General features: G+C 49.8%; 4 protein-coding genes across 4 annotated transcripts; 1 reads left to right on the top strand and 3 right to left on the bottom strand.

Annotated features, from left to right (window-relative positions):
* Window positions 1-586: 586 nt before the first annotated feature.
* On the bottom strand, window positions 587-5,451 carry LTR64_003318 (uncharacterized protein; the record flags this gene model as incomplete). Its single annotated transcript, XM_064897678.1, has 2 exons — window positions 587-5,010; window positions 5,061-5,451. 2 exons carry the CDS (start codon window positions 5,449-5,451, stop codon window positions 587-589), a joined length of 4,815 nt encoding a protein of 1,604 aa, XP_064756628.1.
* Window positions 5,452-10,568: 5,117 nt separating this feature from the next.
* On the bottom strand, window positions 10,569-11,108 carry LTR64_003319 (uncharacterized protein; the record flags this gene model as incomplete). Its single annotated transcript, XM_064897679.1, has 2 exons — window positions 10,569-10,993; window positions 11,024-11,108. 2 exons carry the CDS (start codon window positions 11,106-11,108, stop codon window positions 10,569-10,571), a joined length of 510 nt encoding a protein of 169 aa, XP_064756629.1.
* A 3,565-nt stretch (window positions 11,109-14,673) lies between these two features.
* LTR64_003320 (uncharacterized protein) lies at window positions 14,674-16,938 on the top strand (the record flags this gene model as incomplete). The annotated part of the gene is made up of 1 exon (XM_064897680.1): window positions 14,674-16,938. The coding sequence occupies one exon, from the start codon at window positions 14,674-14,676 to the stop codon at window positions 16,936-16,938; it is 2,265 nt and encodes a 754-aa protein (XP_064756630.1).
* A 758-nt stretch (window positions 16,939-17,696) lies between these two features.
* On the bottom strand, window positions 17,697-19,176 carry LTR64_003321 (uncharacterized protein; the record flags this gene model as incomplete). The annotated part of the gene is made up of 2 exons (XM_064897681.1): window positions 17,697-19,049; window positions 19,105-19,176. 2 exons carry the CDS (start codon window positions 19,174-19,176, stop codon window positions 17,697-17,699), a joined length of 1,425 nt encoding a protein of 474 aa, XP_064756631.1.
* Window positions 19,177-19,244: the final 68 nt, after the last annotated feature.

Below are 19,244 nucleotides of genomic sequence, written 5' to 3' on the forward strand. Positions count from 1 at the left end.
TAACATTGCATCAACATTGCGGAAAAGGAGCTATATTAAATTTCCTCAACCGAAAGAGAGAGAACACTCATCTCGTCCAACTCCATGGACAAAAGGCAGCTAAATACTGGTTACAAATGCCGCGAGGCCGCTGTGATCTTGCTGAGCTATTTTTCAGGAATAAAGGATTTTCTCCCTGTATGATTTCACAGCCGTATAGCATCGCTCACGGAAATGAACCTGAACACCGTGGTGTGCAGACCACATACACAAGAAAGATATGTATCCAAAGAGCGTCCATTTTCTCCTCTCTTGTTCTCATCTCTGCCTCGTCTTTCCATCTCTTGCATTACCATTTTCCTCCTCACGCGCAAGACTCTCTCTAGCGCGATATCGTGTTGTGTATCAAAGAGAGTATATGTGAAGAAATGGTTGCTTTTTGGTCGCTTGAATACAAGGTGGATGTAGGTGATACGTCAAAAGCGCGCTTGAACGCTGGTCAAATTCGATGAGCAAAATCGCTCGAAGGACTAGTTGGAAGTAAATTGGAGAAGGGAGCGTCGTGTACTTGGTTCAGTTAAGAGGGGGAAACTTCAGTCGACGGTTATCACCTTCCACCGTTCATGGTGGAGAGAGGAGGCGGCATCATCGTAACCGTCTCGTAAGGACTCATGATCCCATCGTCCGCGTTTGGACTTCGAGAGAAGTTGTCGCGAGGTTTACTGCTGCTTCGAATCATGCCACGAATCTTGCCCATTAGTTGGCCGCCTTCCCCGTTACGGCTGGGTACACGTCTATGTGGCTTGTCCGGTGTCGCGCTCGAAAGCTCGGCATTTGTAGGGTAAGCTGACCTAGGAAGAGGGATAGCTGCGATATTGGACAAATCGGTCTGAATGCGCAAATCTCGAGGTGGTGCTGGAGGAGGTGGCGGAGGTGGAGGAACAGCAAGATGCTGGAGCTCTGGAATAACTGTGGGCCCGATGGAGACTCTGTGCTCTGCAGTCTCGGACTCGTCGGAATAGCCTACTATCAAAGGCTGTACATCCTCAGCCAGGATCATATTCTCTTCTCTTGACAAGTTCCTCTGTCTGTTACTCGATTCTGCCCGAGTTCTGCTTCGGCTGTTTCCACGGCTCTTGACCTGATGATTAAAGGCCGGATGTCGTGGCATATTCTCTGGCACTGCATTAGCTCTCCAAGCCTCGACATTCTCACGTATCGCATTTGCGCTGTATGTTCTGGCCGGTAACTGGAAGCTCTCACTGGTCTCATGCTGAAGTTCCTCCAATGGAGCATGCATTGCCTGAGGAGTGCCTGGTCGTCCTTGCTGCTCTTGGCGAGATGCAGTTCGTGTAGCCGATCGCAGGACGCTGTCAGTATAGTTCCGATTGAGGGGTGGCGCGACAGCAGCAAACCCGTCGGAGGATGACTTCGAATGAGCATTGACATGACCAGGAAGCGGAATAGTAGGTGCGGCTGGACGTCGAGCCAATGACAATCGTCGTGCTTCAAGTTCAGCTTGTGCAAGCTCCCTCGTCCTGCTCCTAAAGCCTGGACTACCTCTCATACTTTGGGTCATGGCATTCAGCTTTTCAATGGTGGCTCGGCTAAGCTCGTCGGAATCGCGAATGTCGTCTGGAATTTGGGTGCTGCTTTGACCTGTCCGCGTTTCATAGTCACGCTGGCGGCTTGGTGATCTTGGACGACCTCTTCTTCGATCAGGAGAAGCGTCTCTTCTTGCACTTGTACCTCTCTCAGGACGTCGGCTTGTGCTCCTTTGCAGCCTTGATCTGTTCTGTGACACGAATCTGAAAGCAGGGTCGCTACTATTCTCCTCCTCAGAAGCTAACATGGGCAGAGGTGAAGATGGCGATCGAGACTCGGAATTTTCCTTCCGTGATCTGCTGCGTCCTCGTCGGCTCAACAGTGTCTCTTCCGCCTCCGGCTCCTTTGTCATTGCCCTGAATTTGGCCTGAGCTGATCTTGACCTATGTCTGACCTTGCCCGTCCCATTAGTAGAAGCTGATGTTCTCCGTCCATGTTTACCTGACTTTGCCACAACGTCGCGATAGTCGTACAGTGAATTAAGACTTTCCATACTGTTAGTATAATGTCGCATGTCCTGAACGTCTTCCGGAGACATAGGCACAGGTGATGATGGCGATCTCTTTCCATTTGCCACTTCACGACCATGAGCATCTTCCGAATGCTTTTGCTTGCGATGTTTACTCTTCTTGCGCTCGCTTTTCTCTTCCTTTGGAGCTCGACTTGAGTTTCTTGAACGGGCTTTGCCGTAATATTGAGCTTGATCAAGACTGCTGATGTATTGGTCAATGCTTCGACCACTCACGCTAGGACTCTTCATGCGAAGACTATCGCCTGTACCAAGAGGACTCAACGCGAAGTTTGTATTCGTCGACTCTGTAGTGCTCGGACGTGGGATAGGTTCGGACGAACTCAGCATTTGTATTGACAATCCATCGGGCTTCCTACCACGAGACCCATTTCTAGTATGCGACTCTTCTCGAACTCTATCCAAAGAACTTTGCCATGTAGATTGTGACGACGGCCTCAAAGCAGTCTGTGGCTCAAAGTCTTGGTTATTGCTTTGCGTGGGAGTAGAGCTAGGTTCGTACCTTGCAGATGTCAACAGAGTCAGCGAAGGCTCTTGCTTTTCCTGGCGCGGTTCCTGCTTCTCGGGTTCAACACGGGCGGCCAAACGTTTTTCTTTCTCTTTGTCAGAGCTAGAGTCGGCAGGAGTTAGAGGTCCATGTGGAGTGTGTCGACTGGGGAATACTGGTGTCTCTTCGCTCTCAAGTGGTGTCTCCCCGATGCTAGGAAGACGAGCTCTTGATAGACCTGAAGTCGAAGCGATCGCGTTATTTAGACTTTGTATATTATTGAGCTTGTAGGAGCCGACACCACCAGGAGAAAGAGCAGATCGATCGAGTGCGGACTCGGCAATTGGGGTAATGTTTGCCGCATTCGTGGGTGTCATATCATCCGTCTTCAGGCCAGGAAATTTGAAGTGGTTAGGTCTGTTGTTAAATGAGGTGATTAGCTTGAGACCGCCAGTCTGAGGGGTTATGCGAGTGCCCTTAGCGGCCGCAGTCCTGAAAGGTGTAGGTGGCGCGATGAGTGCAACAGGCGTGGCAGCCTCGAAACCCCGTCCCTTGATACGAGAAATGTGAGGGTTGATGGCGGACAGAGGTTGTAGCTGTATTGATGGCTCGGGTGGCTGATAGTGCTGTTGAGAAAGTTGTTGGGGTTGCGGAACGTGCTGAGGTTGGTGGGCCTGCTGAGTCTGCTGGCTCTGCGGCGGTATACTAGGTGGTTGATAGAGAATAGCACTTTGAGGGCTTATGATTCTGCCGTAGAATTGTGCAGTTGGAGAGACCCAAGCCTCAGCCGGTTCGACTCCCGTAGCAGCGAAGCATCTGATTGCCAACTGCTGCTGGGAGTTCTCGACTACGTGCTCGCCCCATCTTCGCACAAGGTGAGCTTGCCTTTGCCATTCCTGGGGCATAAGTAAGCATGTCAATAAGATGGCTTCCAGATACCAGTTGTTCGAGACGTAGACCTCGATAGCATCGTTCTTTTCACCTAGAGCGACAAGCGTAACCACTGCAGCATGGACTTCCCCTTTGCTCAGCATCTTCTCGACGAATATCTGGCCAATCTTTTTGCTCTCTGGCCTGTTGTCGAGTATCCCTATGGCGAGACGAATCCAATCAAGGCCAGGGTCGGCTGCGGTCGAGCTCATTGTCTCAGCCACAGCTTCAGCACCGTCTTCAAGCCATTTAGTCAGGAACAATGCAGCTAGGCTCTCCGGAGGATGTTGGGAGCGCTCATCCGCCACGAGGGCATAGATATCGTCTTCCCACCCGAAAACTAATGCTAGCATGTGTTTTCGAAGATCATCTGGGGTCATACTGCTCTCGTTGATCGGCTTCATTGGCTGCTGTACCTGGCTAAGCCTTTGACGAGCCACAGGAAACAAGTCTCCAGCGAAACCATCTTCAGGCGTCATCGGACTCATCACAACCTCTTGCCGAAGTCGCGAGCCTTTCTTCAGCGAAGGTGAAGCTCTTGCTGGGCCAGCAACTGCAGGCGAAATTGGCTGTGCACTCTGGGGATGGTAGTGGGAAGCGTAGGCACCTTGTGAGAAAGTAGTAGCTGTCCTCTCCGTCTTGGCTGGAGATACGAGGTCGTGAATGTTGGGCTTTGTGCTGTTTGATTTCCTAGAGCTCGTGGACACTGAGTGACTGTGAGGAGATGCAGGATTCTCGATTCTCATTTTCTGGTTCTCGCCCTCATAACGCAATGATTGGAGTGGTGATGTTAGCTCTTGCTCCGTCATCGCATGGAACTGCTTGATATAGTCTTCTGGTGGAGTAGGTGGAATGGTGATTGGCGTGTGTCGAATATTTGCAACCATTTGACCCTGGTCTACATCGTACTGCTGCACCGTGTACTCTGGACCCAGGGTGAAGAGAGCTGCCGTAGGGCCATGAGCAGCAATACCGTTCACGTACTCTATTGTGGGTACTGGGTAGTAGTTGACATCCTTAGTTCTCACATCCCAGGCCCATGTTTCTCCTTCTGAAAATTGAATGATGCGACCATTACGCGACCAAGAACACCAATTACGGCCCTGGACAGCAGTTTCGACACGCCTCAAGACACGGATGACCCTTGGCTGACCCGCCGTAGGTGGTTTGGGCACACTCCAGACTCTTAGATCACCATCGGAGTTTTGAATCGCTAGCATGTCGGATTTCTGCTTCGACGAGGAAGCATGCCAGCTCAACATGGCAATGGGCGAGGGCGATCGAGATGTATTGAGTGTATGGAGGATGGTGAATTGTGGTTGCAGAGCAGCCAAAAGAATAGATCCATTGCGGAAGCCAAGAGCATAGGTCTTGCAATCGGACGAGGGTGCCAATGCTGTGATGGGGTCGTTGATGGTGCGTGCTGAGATGTGTTCGCTGGTCGAAGGCTCGAACAATATGACCTCACCTTTCTCATTACCTGAAGATGTCAGTCGGAAGTGCTTTGCTGCATAGGATCTGATACCATACCGAAAGCAATATTACCGTTGCGCATCCACGAGGCTACCAGCAGTGGTTCGTAGGACGCGAACCTAGACAACTGCTCGCCAGTAAACAAGTCCCATATTATGGCAGTCTTGCCTATATCATAGGTGACAACCAGTCTGCCTTGACCTCTCTCACTAACATTATCAACCGATATAAGTGCTATTGCTTCTGTGTGGGTCGTGAACCTCCGTTCGAGAGCGAGTGTATCGTGGTGTAGGACGAGGATGGTCGAGCCTTGGGAGAAGAGAAAGTGGGAGGCGGTAGCTGCACATGGCTCGAAGGGACTGTCCATGGCCACGTCCTTGCCCTTTGGCAGAACAAGCTGAGGTGTTTCCAACCTGTTTGACACCGACCTTTGTCTGGCGAGAGACATTGAAGCCATATGTTCCTGGAGTCGTGCCACTACAAGGCGGCTGCAGCAGGGTTAGCTATGTATTGCTTCATCACTCGCAGAGGTGTGCTGGGTACGAGGACGATGACTGAGATTGTCGCAGCTTCAGATAAGAAAGAGTTCCTCACCCTGTTCGAGAAGAAATGTCATGCAGCAGCGGCCCAGATCACAATGGTTCAGAGTTGAAGGTGTCCCCAGATCCAGGGCCTGGTGCAGTTCTATCGAGGACCAAGAGACCTTCGCGGCTACGTGCAGCAACTGCGGTGAAATTCCTCGACACGAGCGCTTGACGAAATGCTTCCTCCCCGCGCTGTACTGTAGAGAATCTCAAACGTCACACAAGCAGTCCAGGGTCATGCATTCCTCTATGTAGAGGTCTTGTAAAGTGCAGAAAGTGACTCGCGGGTGGAGTATGCAGTAGAGCAAGGTTCTTGTGATGGAGAAGCAGGTCGCTGACTGCTGTAGACTGAGACCGAGTAAACGTGCTGTCGAGCGAAATCAGCAATCCAGATGGAACTGGACATCAACAAAAATCAACGATATGAGCGCCGGATGGGAGAGTAGCTGTGAGGAATGGTCCATTTGGTGTACCAACGAGTGTTGAGCACTTCAGATACAGAGCTTCACTGGTCACGGCGCTTGATTGTTGCGGACACGCAATGTCAATGGCCAGAATAGAACCACCGATAGCGAGGGCATGGCTAGCAAGCGCTGAGGGCGCATGCGATGGCTTGCACGAATAGCTGTGCATCAAGTCGAGCGCAGTTTGGTAGGAGAAAGAACGATCAGGTACGTGTCTGACCATTGCATATGTTGATTCGCTCGGCTTTCAGGTTTTATCCAAGGCTAATGCAGGCTTTTATCACGTTCCCAACCAATCGTGCTGGTTTTGCAGCGAGCGTCAAGGCATGGCCCCTGCACCTGACAAGCCACGAAGGTTATGTTTCAAAGACTAAAACTCTTCAGTACTAGCTCAGACTACTAGAACCTGAACCTGACCCCAAGCGCCCACACTCGGCGGTTCAAGGCAGCATGGGATTGGTAGCAATTCGATATGAGGGCTAAATATCAATCTCTTACCTGAAGCATCTCTTAGTAGAGATGGTCGTCACTGTGCTGAGATCTCGTCGACAACCACCATCGCGACACATCTTTTGCAGTTGTAGAAATTGTCTTCGTTCGTTGAACACTTTCGGAGAAAACGATCGTATGCTTGTATGCCAGTGCCGATCAGCCAGCCTTACCACGTGGATGGACACGGATATGAGTTTGTGTTACTCCAAACTCGGTCTCAGAAGTCCTGAAACTGACGCCATGGACCTACGAAGACTCTCACTCTGGACCGATCTATATGCACATCATCTTTCGACGTCGATTCAAAATGAATGAAACTCTTCAATGGTCCTCGTTTGTCGCTTTGCATTTATGTGAGCTTGCGACACCGGACAAGGGTTAAGTCATGCGGCTGCATCAACCCTTCTCGGCAAACATTAGCATGCATCGGAAAGCGCGCCCGCCGCATTTTTATTCGAGCTTCGATATCGTTCTTATGTCGTACCTGCTTCGCGTTACACGGAGTTGCATAATCGACGGCAGAAGCATGCAAGATAATTCCAGCGGTGAACTTGTGTTTTAGTCCTGAGCGATATCAGATGTCATCACAGTATCCTTTGTGACGGTACAATGGCCCCGTACTGTGGGCTCAGCCGACAAGCAGAAATGACTCGATGCAAGCCAGGTTGCACGAGCTTACTAGCTCAGGTGCACCTGGTCGTGTTACTAGTCATCGATATTCGTGCATTTTTCTTCTGTGTAGCTGCTTGTCGTATCGCACGGCCACGTCTGGTAGGTATTACCACATGGCATCTGAGTTGCTACCGAGACACGTTGAGGTGGAGACACAATACCGCAAGTACTCAAGATCATCAATAGGTCGGTATACGAGTCAACCCCTGCAGCAGCTCTGATTCACGACTTGTTCGTGGTAGCCCACATCTCTTGCCCAATAAGCGGTACTTGTGTTCGATGCATGGATTTGATGGTCGCAACGCTGTTGTGTTCATCGTGCCTTCAACTTACGCAAGATTAGTCGCAAGGCCAACATTGAACCTAGGAAGGCATCCAGAGACAGTGCCTCAGCTCTGTACTGAGATGGTCCAATGTGAAGGTGATGGCGCTCATATTTCTTCTCCGGCGTGACCATACCTGGCCTGCAAGTTTTAGAGTCGTGGCCTTAGATGGGCTGGGTGTGACCACATCGATGCTCGTTATTGTGGTTAGCAGGAGACCAGATGAACTCACGCCTCCTCTACTATAACGTCGACCACAGCTGCTCGAAGCGGATCTGTCCAAGACACAATCCCACCAGGGCGCCCACGATGCAGGAACAGGTGGGTATCTCTGATGACTACGTGAAGGATTTTGTATGGATGGAACTGGTTCGACGTACGTAGCTGATTGAAGAGAGTCCAGGCGGATTGTGGGAAGACCGTGTACCTCAGCATTGTTGCGAGCGCATTTCAAATTCAGCAGGTTGGGTATCGAGCATCTCACTCCTTCACTAGATCGGTGGGCCGCCAAGTCATGTAGTAAGGTGTGAGGATCCTAAGCTCAAGCTGATATCTGCCATCTCTAGCTCAAATCCGCCGGAGCTGTTCTTGCTGAAACGACTATCGTGCTTGATAATATTGTAGCTTTGCGGTCGCAGGAAATCACTGATGACGGGTATGGCGCGACAGTACTCAAGTACAGTCACCAAGTCGCCAGCAAGCTATCGATGGAGAGCGACTGCTTCATTTGCACCATTTCCCTTCAGCTGACAGGTGCAAGACGTGTCGAGTCAGCATGCTGGTCGCCTATGACGCACTACGAATAACGTAGACAGTCCACTCCTTGATGGACGATAGCAATGCTAGTGGGTATATGTATCTCAATCGTCCAGATCGCGGTATATCGATGAACGAAGGAAGGGAATTGAAGCTCCTCCAAAGCTGGATGCGGCACAAACGTCGATCGTTCCTAGTTACGAGGGGTACTGATAAGCTGGAGCGGCCTCCTGCATCACCAGCACGAAAAAGTACTTGTTCCTGCATCGCATCGCATCGCGACGCCACGAAGCGAGCGCAGATCTCTCTTGATTCACAAGCGGTACAATAGACTTCCGGAAGGCAGGCATCGTCCGTTCTTCCCCGTAGATAGCTCAAAGTGCGGACACGAAATAGCGGGTTTTGTTCAGTGGTCAAAACAGCCAATCGATGGCCGCAACATCTGTGCAGTCTCTGGCTTTGCGCCACTGCTGCTTGCTCAGGACACAAGCTTCCAAGCACATGCTCGTGTCAAGTGTTTCAACATCTGTAGGCCTAGAGTATGTGTTTACCTCTAATGAGTATACCTAGGGGTGCAAGACTCCAGAATTCAATCATGAGCAGTCTTGGACTGTCCCGACGGACAGCGGGAAGTGCTCCCCGAACAGCTTACTGCTACTGAAAATCACGTGTTCTTAGCCTAATCGCATGAAAGTCGTGTCCGCGACGTCTGGTGAAAGATGTGGGAAACAGAGGAAAACCGAGACCGAAAGCCGGGAAATTTACCAGAAACACGGGGTAAGTTGGCCACTGTTCCCGGCCAGGCTGGAGATGCGGAAAGGTCAGACTCTATGATCGCATCAACGGAAACAGTATGTGCTTGTACTGCATCGTGGTTCGGAATGCGAGTATACTCCCCATCAAGGCAGCGTCCCTTCTTTTTCTACATAGAGTACACTACACGAATGCGAAAGCACAGTCAGTTCCGTCGACAAATTTGCAAAGAGCCCATGTAATTATGACGTCCAAGAAATAAAAGAGAAACTCGACAAAATAGGCGAGCAAACTCAATCCTTTGTGTGCGACACAAAGACAGATATCGTCACTACTCGAGTGTGAATGCTGCCAACCCTCGGCATGTCTCTGCAATATCTCGGAATTGATTTCAACCTTGAGAAGTCGGCGCAGTACCAAGCTTGAGGAGGAGCATGATCATCGTGACGCACTTCAAAGCACGAAATTTCGGAACCTGCCCTTTTTGGTGCCGGTCCGGCGGAATTGAGGATACGAGCAGAGACCCTACGGTATGAGCAAAAGCTGATGGAACGAAGGTTGTGGTACGGACGTGTCGCAACGCAACATATAGTACTTGCGGGGTGAGTTAACAGGTAACAGGTAAATATCTGAGGATAGCATTCCTGGGAGCACAGACCTACAGTAGTTTACCGTCGCGTCTATTGAAGTAGCTGCTGCATAAGCGAGATCGTCAGGTCCTTGTACCATATTCGTGTACGAGTACTCCTGCCAAAGTGGTGGAAATACCACACTTTCAGTATTTCAGAGGGTCATGGACCGAACACTTGCATGGTCTAATTGACCGAATTGGAAGACTGCAAAGTCGGACTGATGTTCTATGACTCACACGTTAGCGCAGGCCAGTGATCGAATGCGACATTCCCCAAGATTCGTTTGCGAGTCTGTCGGCAATATCAACGGTTGCAGCACGACAAAAACTTGGGGTTTGCCGAAAGTGCGGGAGAGCGTGTGTCCGAATGGTTTGCTTCCGTGATTACTGTAGATGTTGTGGATAGTAACCCGGTTGTATGCCTGCATCATGCACTATCCGGCGGGGGTGTTAGACGAGAACGGAAAAATACCAGATCTCGCATATGCGGTGTTTGAGAACAGAGTTGCAGAAGCATGCACCGTCCATGTACGACAGAACGAATAACTGAATGTGAAAGGTGAATCAAAGATCTCAGTTAAAAGATTGTTGTGAGTATAGGTAGTAATAAACAAGCTATATAATTCCTGTCGGAGCAACTAATGCTCAACGACGACAAAGGGTATCTGGGGTATCAAAGTCATTAGATAACTGTTGGCCGTAATGACCACAAAATGTGGCGACATTGAAATGTTTCGCTGCGCTAAAGACGATGGATGGTAGAACAAATTGCTCGTATCGCTGTTAGGGATGTGGCACAAATGCAATCGCGTAACGGTTCCATTCCAATCAAGTATTGGTGATACAGTGCCTCATCAAGGCTCGTGCCAATGAACAATGAACACATCGGATCATGTTCTTCGCGCCATGGTCTGAGAAGTATTGCGCCTCTGTGACAAGTTCGAAGGCCTTCTTGGTTTCCTTTGCTCAGTAGCGAAGCGAACAGCACGTTGTTGCTGAGCGCGTTGTCTTTGCTGCTGGTTTTGTGCCTGCTCTCGGTCCTGCATCTCTCGGAGCATTGCGATATGCTCTTCCGTGGTCATCTCATGCTTTGGTTGTTGTGGTGCAGACGTGACTGATGGAATGTGCTCGATGGGTGGCATGGCCAGATCGTCGAGAGCTAGCAAATCGTCGTCTGAGATGTATGATGACGACGACGACGAGTCATAGCCTTGAGAGGACGAACTGTGACTCATGCAGGACCTGTATGGCGACGGCAGCCACCCTGATGAGAAGCTGTCGCGAGGCATCCTCGTGGAAGAAGTAGTTGCTTGACCTGTTGATCTGTATGTCGATGGTGATATACTGTATTTGACCTGCATAGGTGCTGAGGTAAAGTAATCCGAAGATGTCGAGTCGCGAGAATCTGAACGCGACATAGCGGTAGACATGTATGCTGGCGTTATGTTTGATACTGATGAGGTGAAGTACATCTCTGCTGTGATAGAAGCGTGCGAACTTTGGTGTGATAAAATTATCGCAATGATGGCGACGACAAAGTATATGTTGTGACTACTGCTGCTGTGGCGCCTGAGCTGTTTGCAGTGTATAGAGATAGGATATGCAGGATGAATGTTTGCACTCCTGCCGGATGAATCAGGATTAAGGCAATCTGCAGCTGCACATGCCAAAAATGTCCAATCCGATGGTGGCGGTATGGATCGGCAAAAGAGACGCGTTTGGACTGTGCGTTGAATCTCGCGGTAATGGACGTGTCAGATCGGTGATCGTCTGAAAACAAGCAAACAGGTTGTTTTCGGGTTATGAGCGAGGTATGACTCAAGAAACGTTCGGTTGTCGAAAATTGTTCAGTGACTCCAGGATCTTCTGATGGGAGCAGCTGTGGTTATGTAGATGGAGATTGTTGCTTCTTCCTTGCCCCTTGGTACCGTTGCTCCTTTGCCGCAAAAGCTACGAGTTTTTACCAGGAGCCACCAAGATGTGACTTCGGAATACTGGGCTTGACCCACGTCGATGGAATCCCGAAAAGTGGATTTTGGCCTTTGAATCGGGCTTGTGGATAGTGGGTCAGAGCGCGTCGACCTAAAGATCGTTCCCGGGAGCCGCAGAGGAAACGAGTTATTGCCGAAACGAGTCGTGGCTTGTTAGTCGTTGTTTGAGATAATTGCTTGATACCAGTGGTGTTGGTGATGAGTTCGGAAATTCAACAGAAAAGAAATTCATTTCAGCAAGGTAGGCAGCCATGGCCAAGATAAATCAGCCGGACAGTCACAATGAAGCTGATGTGACCACATGTAAACTGGTGTGGTAGCTGACCTGATTCGAGACTTGCAGCTGTGCAAGAGGATGACTGGACGAGACTTTGAGGCGGTCAAGACGAATTCTTGAATCACAGGCGAGAAGCAAGACTTACTGCCCAAGATTGGTCTCCGGCAGGGTTGACTGGAACTTGCTAAGACCTGTCTAGTGGCTGCGTCTTGTGGACAGAGGCGTTGGACGGAAGGGGCCTTGCCTCTCCCTGATCTTGAGCTTGTCCCAATCCAGTAGATGGAATGACTGGCGCTCGTCTCGGTGCTTCGCTCAAGCTCTGTTTCCGGGGCACTGTCGGCTGGCCTTTCTCGTGCCATTAGCGGTGCAAACAATCACAATCATCCACACCAATGGCCGATCAGAAAGTCGAGAATTGTTGCCTATTGCTAGGCAAAATCAACCACTCCTGTTTGTTGTCCACGTGAAATAAACTTGTTTGCACCTTCGTGTGGGAGAACGAAAATGATCAATTCGCTTACCGTTTGCAAATGTGCTTGCAATGATTGGTAGTCCTTGGCCATGTCTTGTTCCCTAGGCTGTGCTTCATTCTGGCCGTTGGGTTTTCGTTTTGCGACGAAGACGTGGGATCAATGTGGCTGAGGGTGTGTCTGCGGTCACACAAATCACAAACATGGTCAATATCTTTAGAACCTGAATACGACCTTGTGCAAATCAAGGTCAGCAGCGTCTCAGGCAAGTGACATGCTCTCTTGCATCATCGTCAGGTTAATGTTGAAATAATACATCTCAATGACAGGTGCTATCCTAATGCTTGCTTTTGTTCGTCCTTTCGCTGAGTCAGACACAGTGTCTACAGTTTACATAGTATTGGCACAGAGTAACGTTGTGGTCGACCACAACGGAGTCATACTCGATTACGGTACCGTGTTTCGCTTGACTAAAACGCGTAGGCATCAGGCGGTTTTCGACTTAACTCACGAACAAAAGCAACATCCTGGCGATCCTTCAAGAAGTGCTAACAAGTTCATTGTTGGTCCCAATCTACGATTCCCGGCAACCCGCTTGGCTGGAGTGAGTCCTTTTTCCCGGTCTACTATTCTCCGGATTTCGCTTCTGAAGGTCTTTCTTGAAGGTCTTTCTTGTCGCGGTGTTGCACCGGTCACAAACGCCGAGCTGACACGAGCTGAGTACGACTGGGACCTGCGCAGCTTACCTTATACCAAGCACTGTTGCAACAACGAAGCCTGTTCAGGGTAATATTGAGCTGGTCGATCAAGATCACTTAATAAGACGACTAATAAATTGGTTCGGATGAATCGTATTGCTCCGTGCTCACGACGCATCCCACTGTAATTTTGATCATGTCTGGAGACATGATTGGCGAAAACTCGGATCAATATATTCCCTGCATGCACTTTTCCGGACACCCACTCGGGGCGGTCAGAGAATAGACAAAAGTCGATCTCTTGGCACTCAAGCGTACTCTACCTTCAAGTTTTATTAGACGTTAACTCGGGACATTGATTTGGTCTCATCGTACTATCAAGGTCAACAGACCGAAGATGCAAATCGTATACCCAATGTATCTAAAAGTTATGGTCGATGGGTGTTCTACACCTGTCCGACCTTGCACCAGTATATCAAGGTATGCAGCTGAGGTCGTCCAGCTGGAAAGCACTGTATATCAACTGGAACTTTCCCAAAGCGCTTCTTTCAGAGTCACAGATGTCCATCAGATACGAAACTTGCCCCAGGACAAGGCCTAGACAACCACGTGCACTTTTTCACCAGCCTTTGCAGTGGAGCAATCGTACGCTCGAGGTAACAGATCTTTGAAGTTGCACTCCGTTCTTTTCCAGAAGACTTTTGATCTCCAGCGAGAACCAGGTCGCGTCCTAGAGTACAGTAAAGTGACATCGCGTATAGGCTATTTTGTTCCATCCAAGTGCCATGCATTGGACTATGGGTAGGTGTCCATTACCCGAAATTGTTCCATGAAAAGACTCCACAGATGCAAATATTGTACTGAGACTCGGCACAGACTCGGTATCGTGACACCGGTAGCTTCTCATCGTCCCTGGACTCAAAAGTAATTGCAGGCATTGGCACGAGCTGCGAGCAAGCATTGAAATGTGGCCAAGACTGCCTTCCAAGTATCGAGTCAGGACGATGTTGAACTGAATTAAGTGCAGCGGATCTACGGAAAGTTCCACGACCAGTGATAATCATGCATACAGTACATGCATGCATGCATGCTGATCCTTCATGCGTGCGTCTCTCCACATAGTTGAGATGCGTGCGACCATGAAGAAGACTCGAAAGGAATCTCGAGATCTTGAGAACAAAGTCTAGAATCAATGCCCATTGCTGACCTGGTCTATCTGACATCCTGTACTGTAATAGCTCTGACCTTTCTGTGCCGTGCTCATTCGGGGGCACTCGAAGTGGGATGGTAGTCAAGGCTGTAGACCAAATTTATTCATGGCCATACCCAAGCCATAATATCCTATAATACTCTTGATGAATCACATTAATAAAATCCGACCCTGATGAGCATCGCTCAGACAATCACATACGCACACGCTCATTTGTGTTTTATGGAGTTCATTGCAGTATATAGTGGTGTGAAAGCTGTAAATTGTTTCTCTTGGCGGGCGCCAGTTCCTTCCCTGCCGGTCCATATCTATACACTGACCTGCTGAAGCTATAGCCTCGTGTTGGGTCATGCCCACCCAGCTGATCCGTCGCGCTGGTGAATTGAAACGCTCGTTCTTGCACGATGCTCTGATTCTGATTCGCAACGGCACCTTCTATAACGAACACCCAGACACTTCCAACGCGGCTACACAAACCAATGTCCCGTTGTTCAACAACCTATCCTTCTCACTTCGCAGTACGCCTCGTAGTCGTATCGGGAAATACGACACCGAGAAACATGCCTGGGCCGTGATCGGGGCAAATCCTTCGCCGTTCTTGAAGGTTCTGAAGGGTGACTATATTGCTGCACCTCCTGGCTCGCGAACGTACCCCTACCTAGCTTCCGACGAAATTGCAAAGACAGATCCTCGACTTCGTGTCGTCTCAGAGGCTGTCCAGTATGTTGGATTTGGCAATGCCATTAGTAATGGCGCAGGTGGCTCTGGTCGTATGCAGGGAGCTTACCTGAGCGCTAGGTATGAGAGCAGAAGAGAAGTAACGGATTGGACACTACTTCAATACCTGAAAGGAGAAACGGAGCTCAACCCTTCTGAAGTGCCTGGAGACAAGAGCTGGGATCAACGCCTGTTCAAGCGTATTACAAAGAATCTGCGCCTCGACCAGTTGCTCAATATGCCTGTAAGCAATCTGAGCAATGGCCAAACACGTAGATCAAAGATCGCGAAGGCGCTTATGAACAAACCAGAGTGCTTACTTCTGGATGAGCCCTTCATGGGACTTGATCCTCCAACCTTGACTTTACTCAGCCCTATGCTGAAAGACCTCCATGGACGAAGCACGCCGAATATCGTGCTTGGTTTACGGCCTCAAGACCCGATCCCAGATTGGATTACACATGTGGTTGTCCTAGGTGAAAACAACACAGTGATTGTGCAAGGCGACGTCGTCGAAGCGCTCTATTCCATATGTTCTTGGGCAAAAGTTGAGAGGGGTGAGGATCAAGACTCAATGCATATGAGAGCTGCTGAAGCTCTGAGAAAGGCCTACGGTCCACCTCCTTTCGAGCGTCCGACCATACTGGACAAAGATGGCATACGTCGTAGTGACCTGTCCTCGATTCGGCAAAGTAGCCAAAACGCTGTCGAAGAACGACAATCAGAGCGCGAACTTTCAAAGTCTTTGCGATCACGACAGCGTCACGCTCGGCAAGCAGCCCTCCAGAAACCCGTACAAGAACGGACTGCGACGGAGTGGTTGACTCTTATGAGCCCTGTAAGCCGTTCTCTCTATTCTGACTTGCGCAATTCTCTCTGGAGAAGAGATGAGAAACAGACTGTAGATCGTCATGGACAGATTGAAGCAATCGTAAACACCCCTGACTCTATTAGTTCTGAGGCGACAGCACGTGAGCCACTCATTGAGCTGAAGTCGATAGTCGTAAGATATGGCGACAAAGTCGTCCTTGGACATCCACCACCACAGCCAGGACACACAGAAGCTGGCCTGAATCTAACCATCTCACAAGGCACACGGCTTCTTCTCCTCGGACCCAATGGCAGTGGCAAGACAACACTACTCTCCCTGCTGACCTCAGATCACCCACACTCCTACAGTCTTCCTATCAAGTTCTTCGGTCGTACACGTCTACCCGAGCCCGGAAAACGGGGCCTCAGTCTCTTCGAAATTCAATCTCGTATAGGACATTCAAGTCCAGAAGTCCATGCTTTCTTCCCACGAAACATGACAGTTAGAAGAGTCCTCGAAAGTGCTTGGGCAGAAACCTTTTCCTCGAAACCAGCCCTGGAACCCGAGAACAGCGCATTGGTTGACCGATTCCTTCGGATCTGGAAGCCGGAGCTGTGCCAGACACCAGATAGAACCGATGACTCCCTTGCTTGGGCAAGCGACAACGAGAACCATCCTGTCTTTGCGCGTTTACCGTTCGGAACCCAGCGGCTTCTCCTTCTGCTGCGGGCGATTATCAAACAGCCAGATATCATAATCCTTGACGAAGCCTTCTCAGGCCTTACATCCGCAATTCGCGAGAAGGCTCTGAAATTTCTAGAGCATGGCGACGCATTACTCGGTGCTGATACCGCACAGGGAGACATCACGTTCCCAGGCCTAACGCAACAACAAGCACTAGTGGTGGTAAGTCACGTAAAGGAGGAGATTCCGGACGCTGTCGACGAGTACATACGACTACCAAGTGCAGAAGAAGCAAGTGAGGGCAAGACTGTAGAGATGGGCCGGACTAGAAAGGGCTGGGTAAAGACGGATGAGGGATGGAATGCCGTTTGGGCTTTGCGGAACAACACTGCGTCGACCTAGCTAGAATGCCGATGTCAACAAGTCTCGAGGACGAACTTCGGTCACCATACAGAATGGCCAGCGCAATCAATACCTTAAGGTTGGTGGTGTATGGGCTGATGTTGAGCAGTGACTAGTGTACAGCTGAGGCATTGGTTCCGAAACGTGCAAGTTCGTGGCTTCCTTCCGATCACATCCACGACCCACCTCCCCCCAGTGAAGCCAGTCCCTTGTTTGTGCCGCTGTTTTGTTTCGTTGGTCGGAGCATAAATCGGTCTAAAAGGTTCGGCAAAAGCTACACCACTTAGTTGGGTATTAACGCTATCAATTGATCAGGATGCTTTGTGGTTATGAGCAGACGTTGAGATCGGTCTAGGATCTGTACAGAATATCTACAGCAGATATATAGGGTGCAAGAGAGGTTACTTGTAAACAGTCGTGGCAGACTGGGTATGCGAAATTGATCATCCTTATCAATAGATGCGATGGGACGTGATGGATAGGTCGAGCGATAAGAAAACCATACACCATGAAGACGAACACGAAATGCAAATCTTGATTATACTATCCATGCACTATAGCATAAGTGTGGAGACCCAATTGCACCCAACGCGCTCTTTGTGATCATCCTTTTCTACTGTCAGCACATACCTCCGGTTACCACCATAACATCATGTGTTCAAATCCAAGATAAAAACAAATTGAAAGATTGTGCGCAAAGCCTTTGTTCAGAGCATATCCTATTGCATCGCGTATACGTGGATGGTAGAGCCTCAGCGTTAGCCTTGAGTCATAGTTGCCAGGGTCTCTGCAGCTTCGGCAGTATTGCCTCGATCAATGGCCTGAGTGCTGGCACTAGTATCCTCCTCCACAGCAGTAGCGTTAGCGCTTGTGTCCTCGGCCTGGACTGCAGTAATGTCTTCGTCTACAGCCGCGGAGGATTGCGGTGTTTGGGGTGTCTGGGGTGTTTGGGGTGTTCGAGAGCCATCAGCAGCAGGTTTCATGACAGTCATGGTTGGGCTTAGTTCGGCTGAAGGCATGCGCTGCTCGACAAATTGACTTCGATGAACAAGAGTAGGATGAGCAATTCGCTGCTTCTGCTCTGACGATAGTCGATCGTGAACGCTGGTAGACGTGGTGGCTCGGTCGGGGCGTGCTAGTGAGACGGGATTGCCGGCCACGAAGTTGTCAAAGACTGAAGTTGGATGTCTTCGATCAGAAGCAGCGTGTTGAGGCTCAGCAGAGGCTTGCGACCCGGCTCTATTATATCCGAAGCTAGAATTGACAGCTTGACAACCAGGGAACACAGGCCCTGTACCTGGATATAGATTGTTCTGAAATGAAGAAGAAGCTATCACAGGCAGGTTATCGGCAGGTCGAACATGTTGGCCACGTGGTGCATAAGCCTGAGTGTTCCGATTCGGATATCGATAAATGATTGGGGACTGACCTGTATCAGCAGCGAAGTTGTAGTCCCTCGTAGGCGATGCATTTCGGGGTGCTGATCGTGATTGCTCAGTAACAGCCGGGTGAACAGGGTGCTTGGCACGATTGTTTCGAGTCATGGTTTTGGCAAAATCCTCGAATGAAGCTGCGATTGTTCTACCAGGTCGGTTGATGATAGCTTTTCTAGCACGACCATTTTGAGCTCGAGGTCGCTTTGTCGTAACCTGCTCTGGGGTATAATTGGCGTTATCCTCGTCATTATCGACTACCTCTTCAGGCTGCTCATCATCGTCCTCGCGCTTGATTCGTTTGGCAAAACGAGTCGTGGCAGACGTGTCGTCAAAGAACAATGGTTCATCATCGACTGCCGCCTTGCGCTTCTCACGCTGAGCAGAAATTTTGCTTCGTTGTCTTCCAACGTCTTCCTCGTTGTCCTCTTCGTCAAGATCGTCGACTAGGTTGACATCCGCGTAAGGAGTTTGAGGAGCACGTTTAGCTTCTGCTGCGAGTCTGCTTGACTCAGGGTTGGCCATAAGAGCTAAGCGAGGGTTCGATTGAACTGGACCTTGAGTGAGTATAGCACCTTTGAAGACACCTGCTTCAAGTGCTTTCTTGAGTCGAGTATAGCGCATTCGCGCCGCAGCGGGTTGCAGATCGCATGCAGTACCTATTGCCTTGAAGTCGAGCTGGTATATTATCAGTATTCAGATGTTGGACGGGTAACTTGCTTAGTGTACTTACGCGAGACATCGATGCTTCGATACAGATGAACATGAAAGCGAAGCTCTCGTCCACTTGAAGTTTCGGAGGCATATTCGTTAGTTTTTGATTTGTGTGGTAAAGTATTGTGGTAAGAACAAGGTGGGAAAATGTATAAGAAG

The sequence above is a fragment of the Lithohypha guttulata genome, assembly GCF_036872675.1.
Source record: "Lithohypha guttulata strain CCFEE 5908 chromosome Unknown scaffold_2, whole genome shotgun sequence".
In the NCBI taxonomy this organism is placed as follows: Eukaryota; Fungi; Ascomycota; class Eurotiomycetes; order Chaetothyriales; family Trichomeriaceae; genus Lithohypha; species Lithohypha guttulata.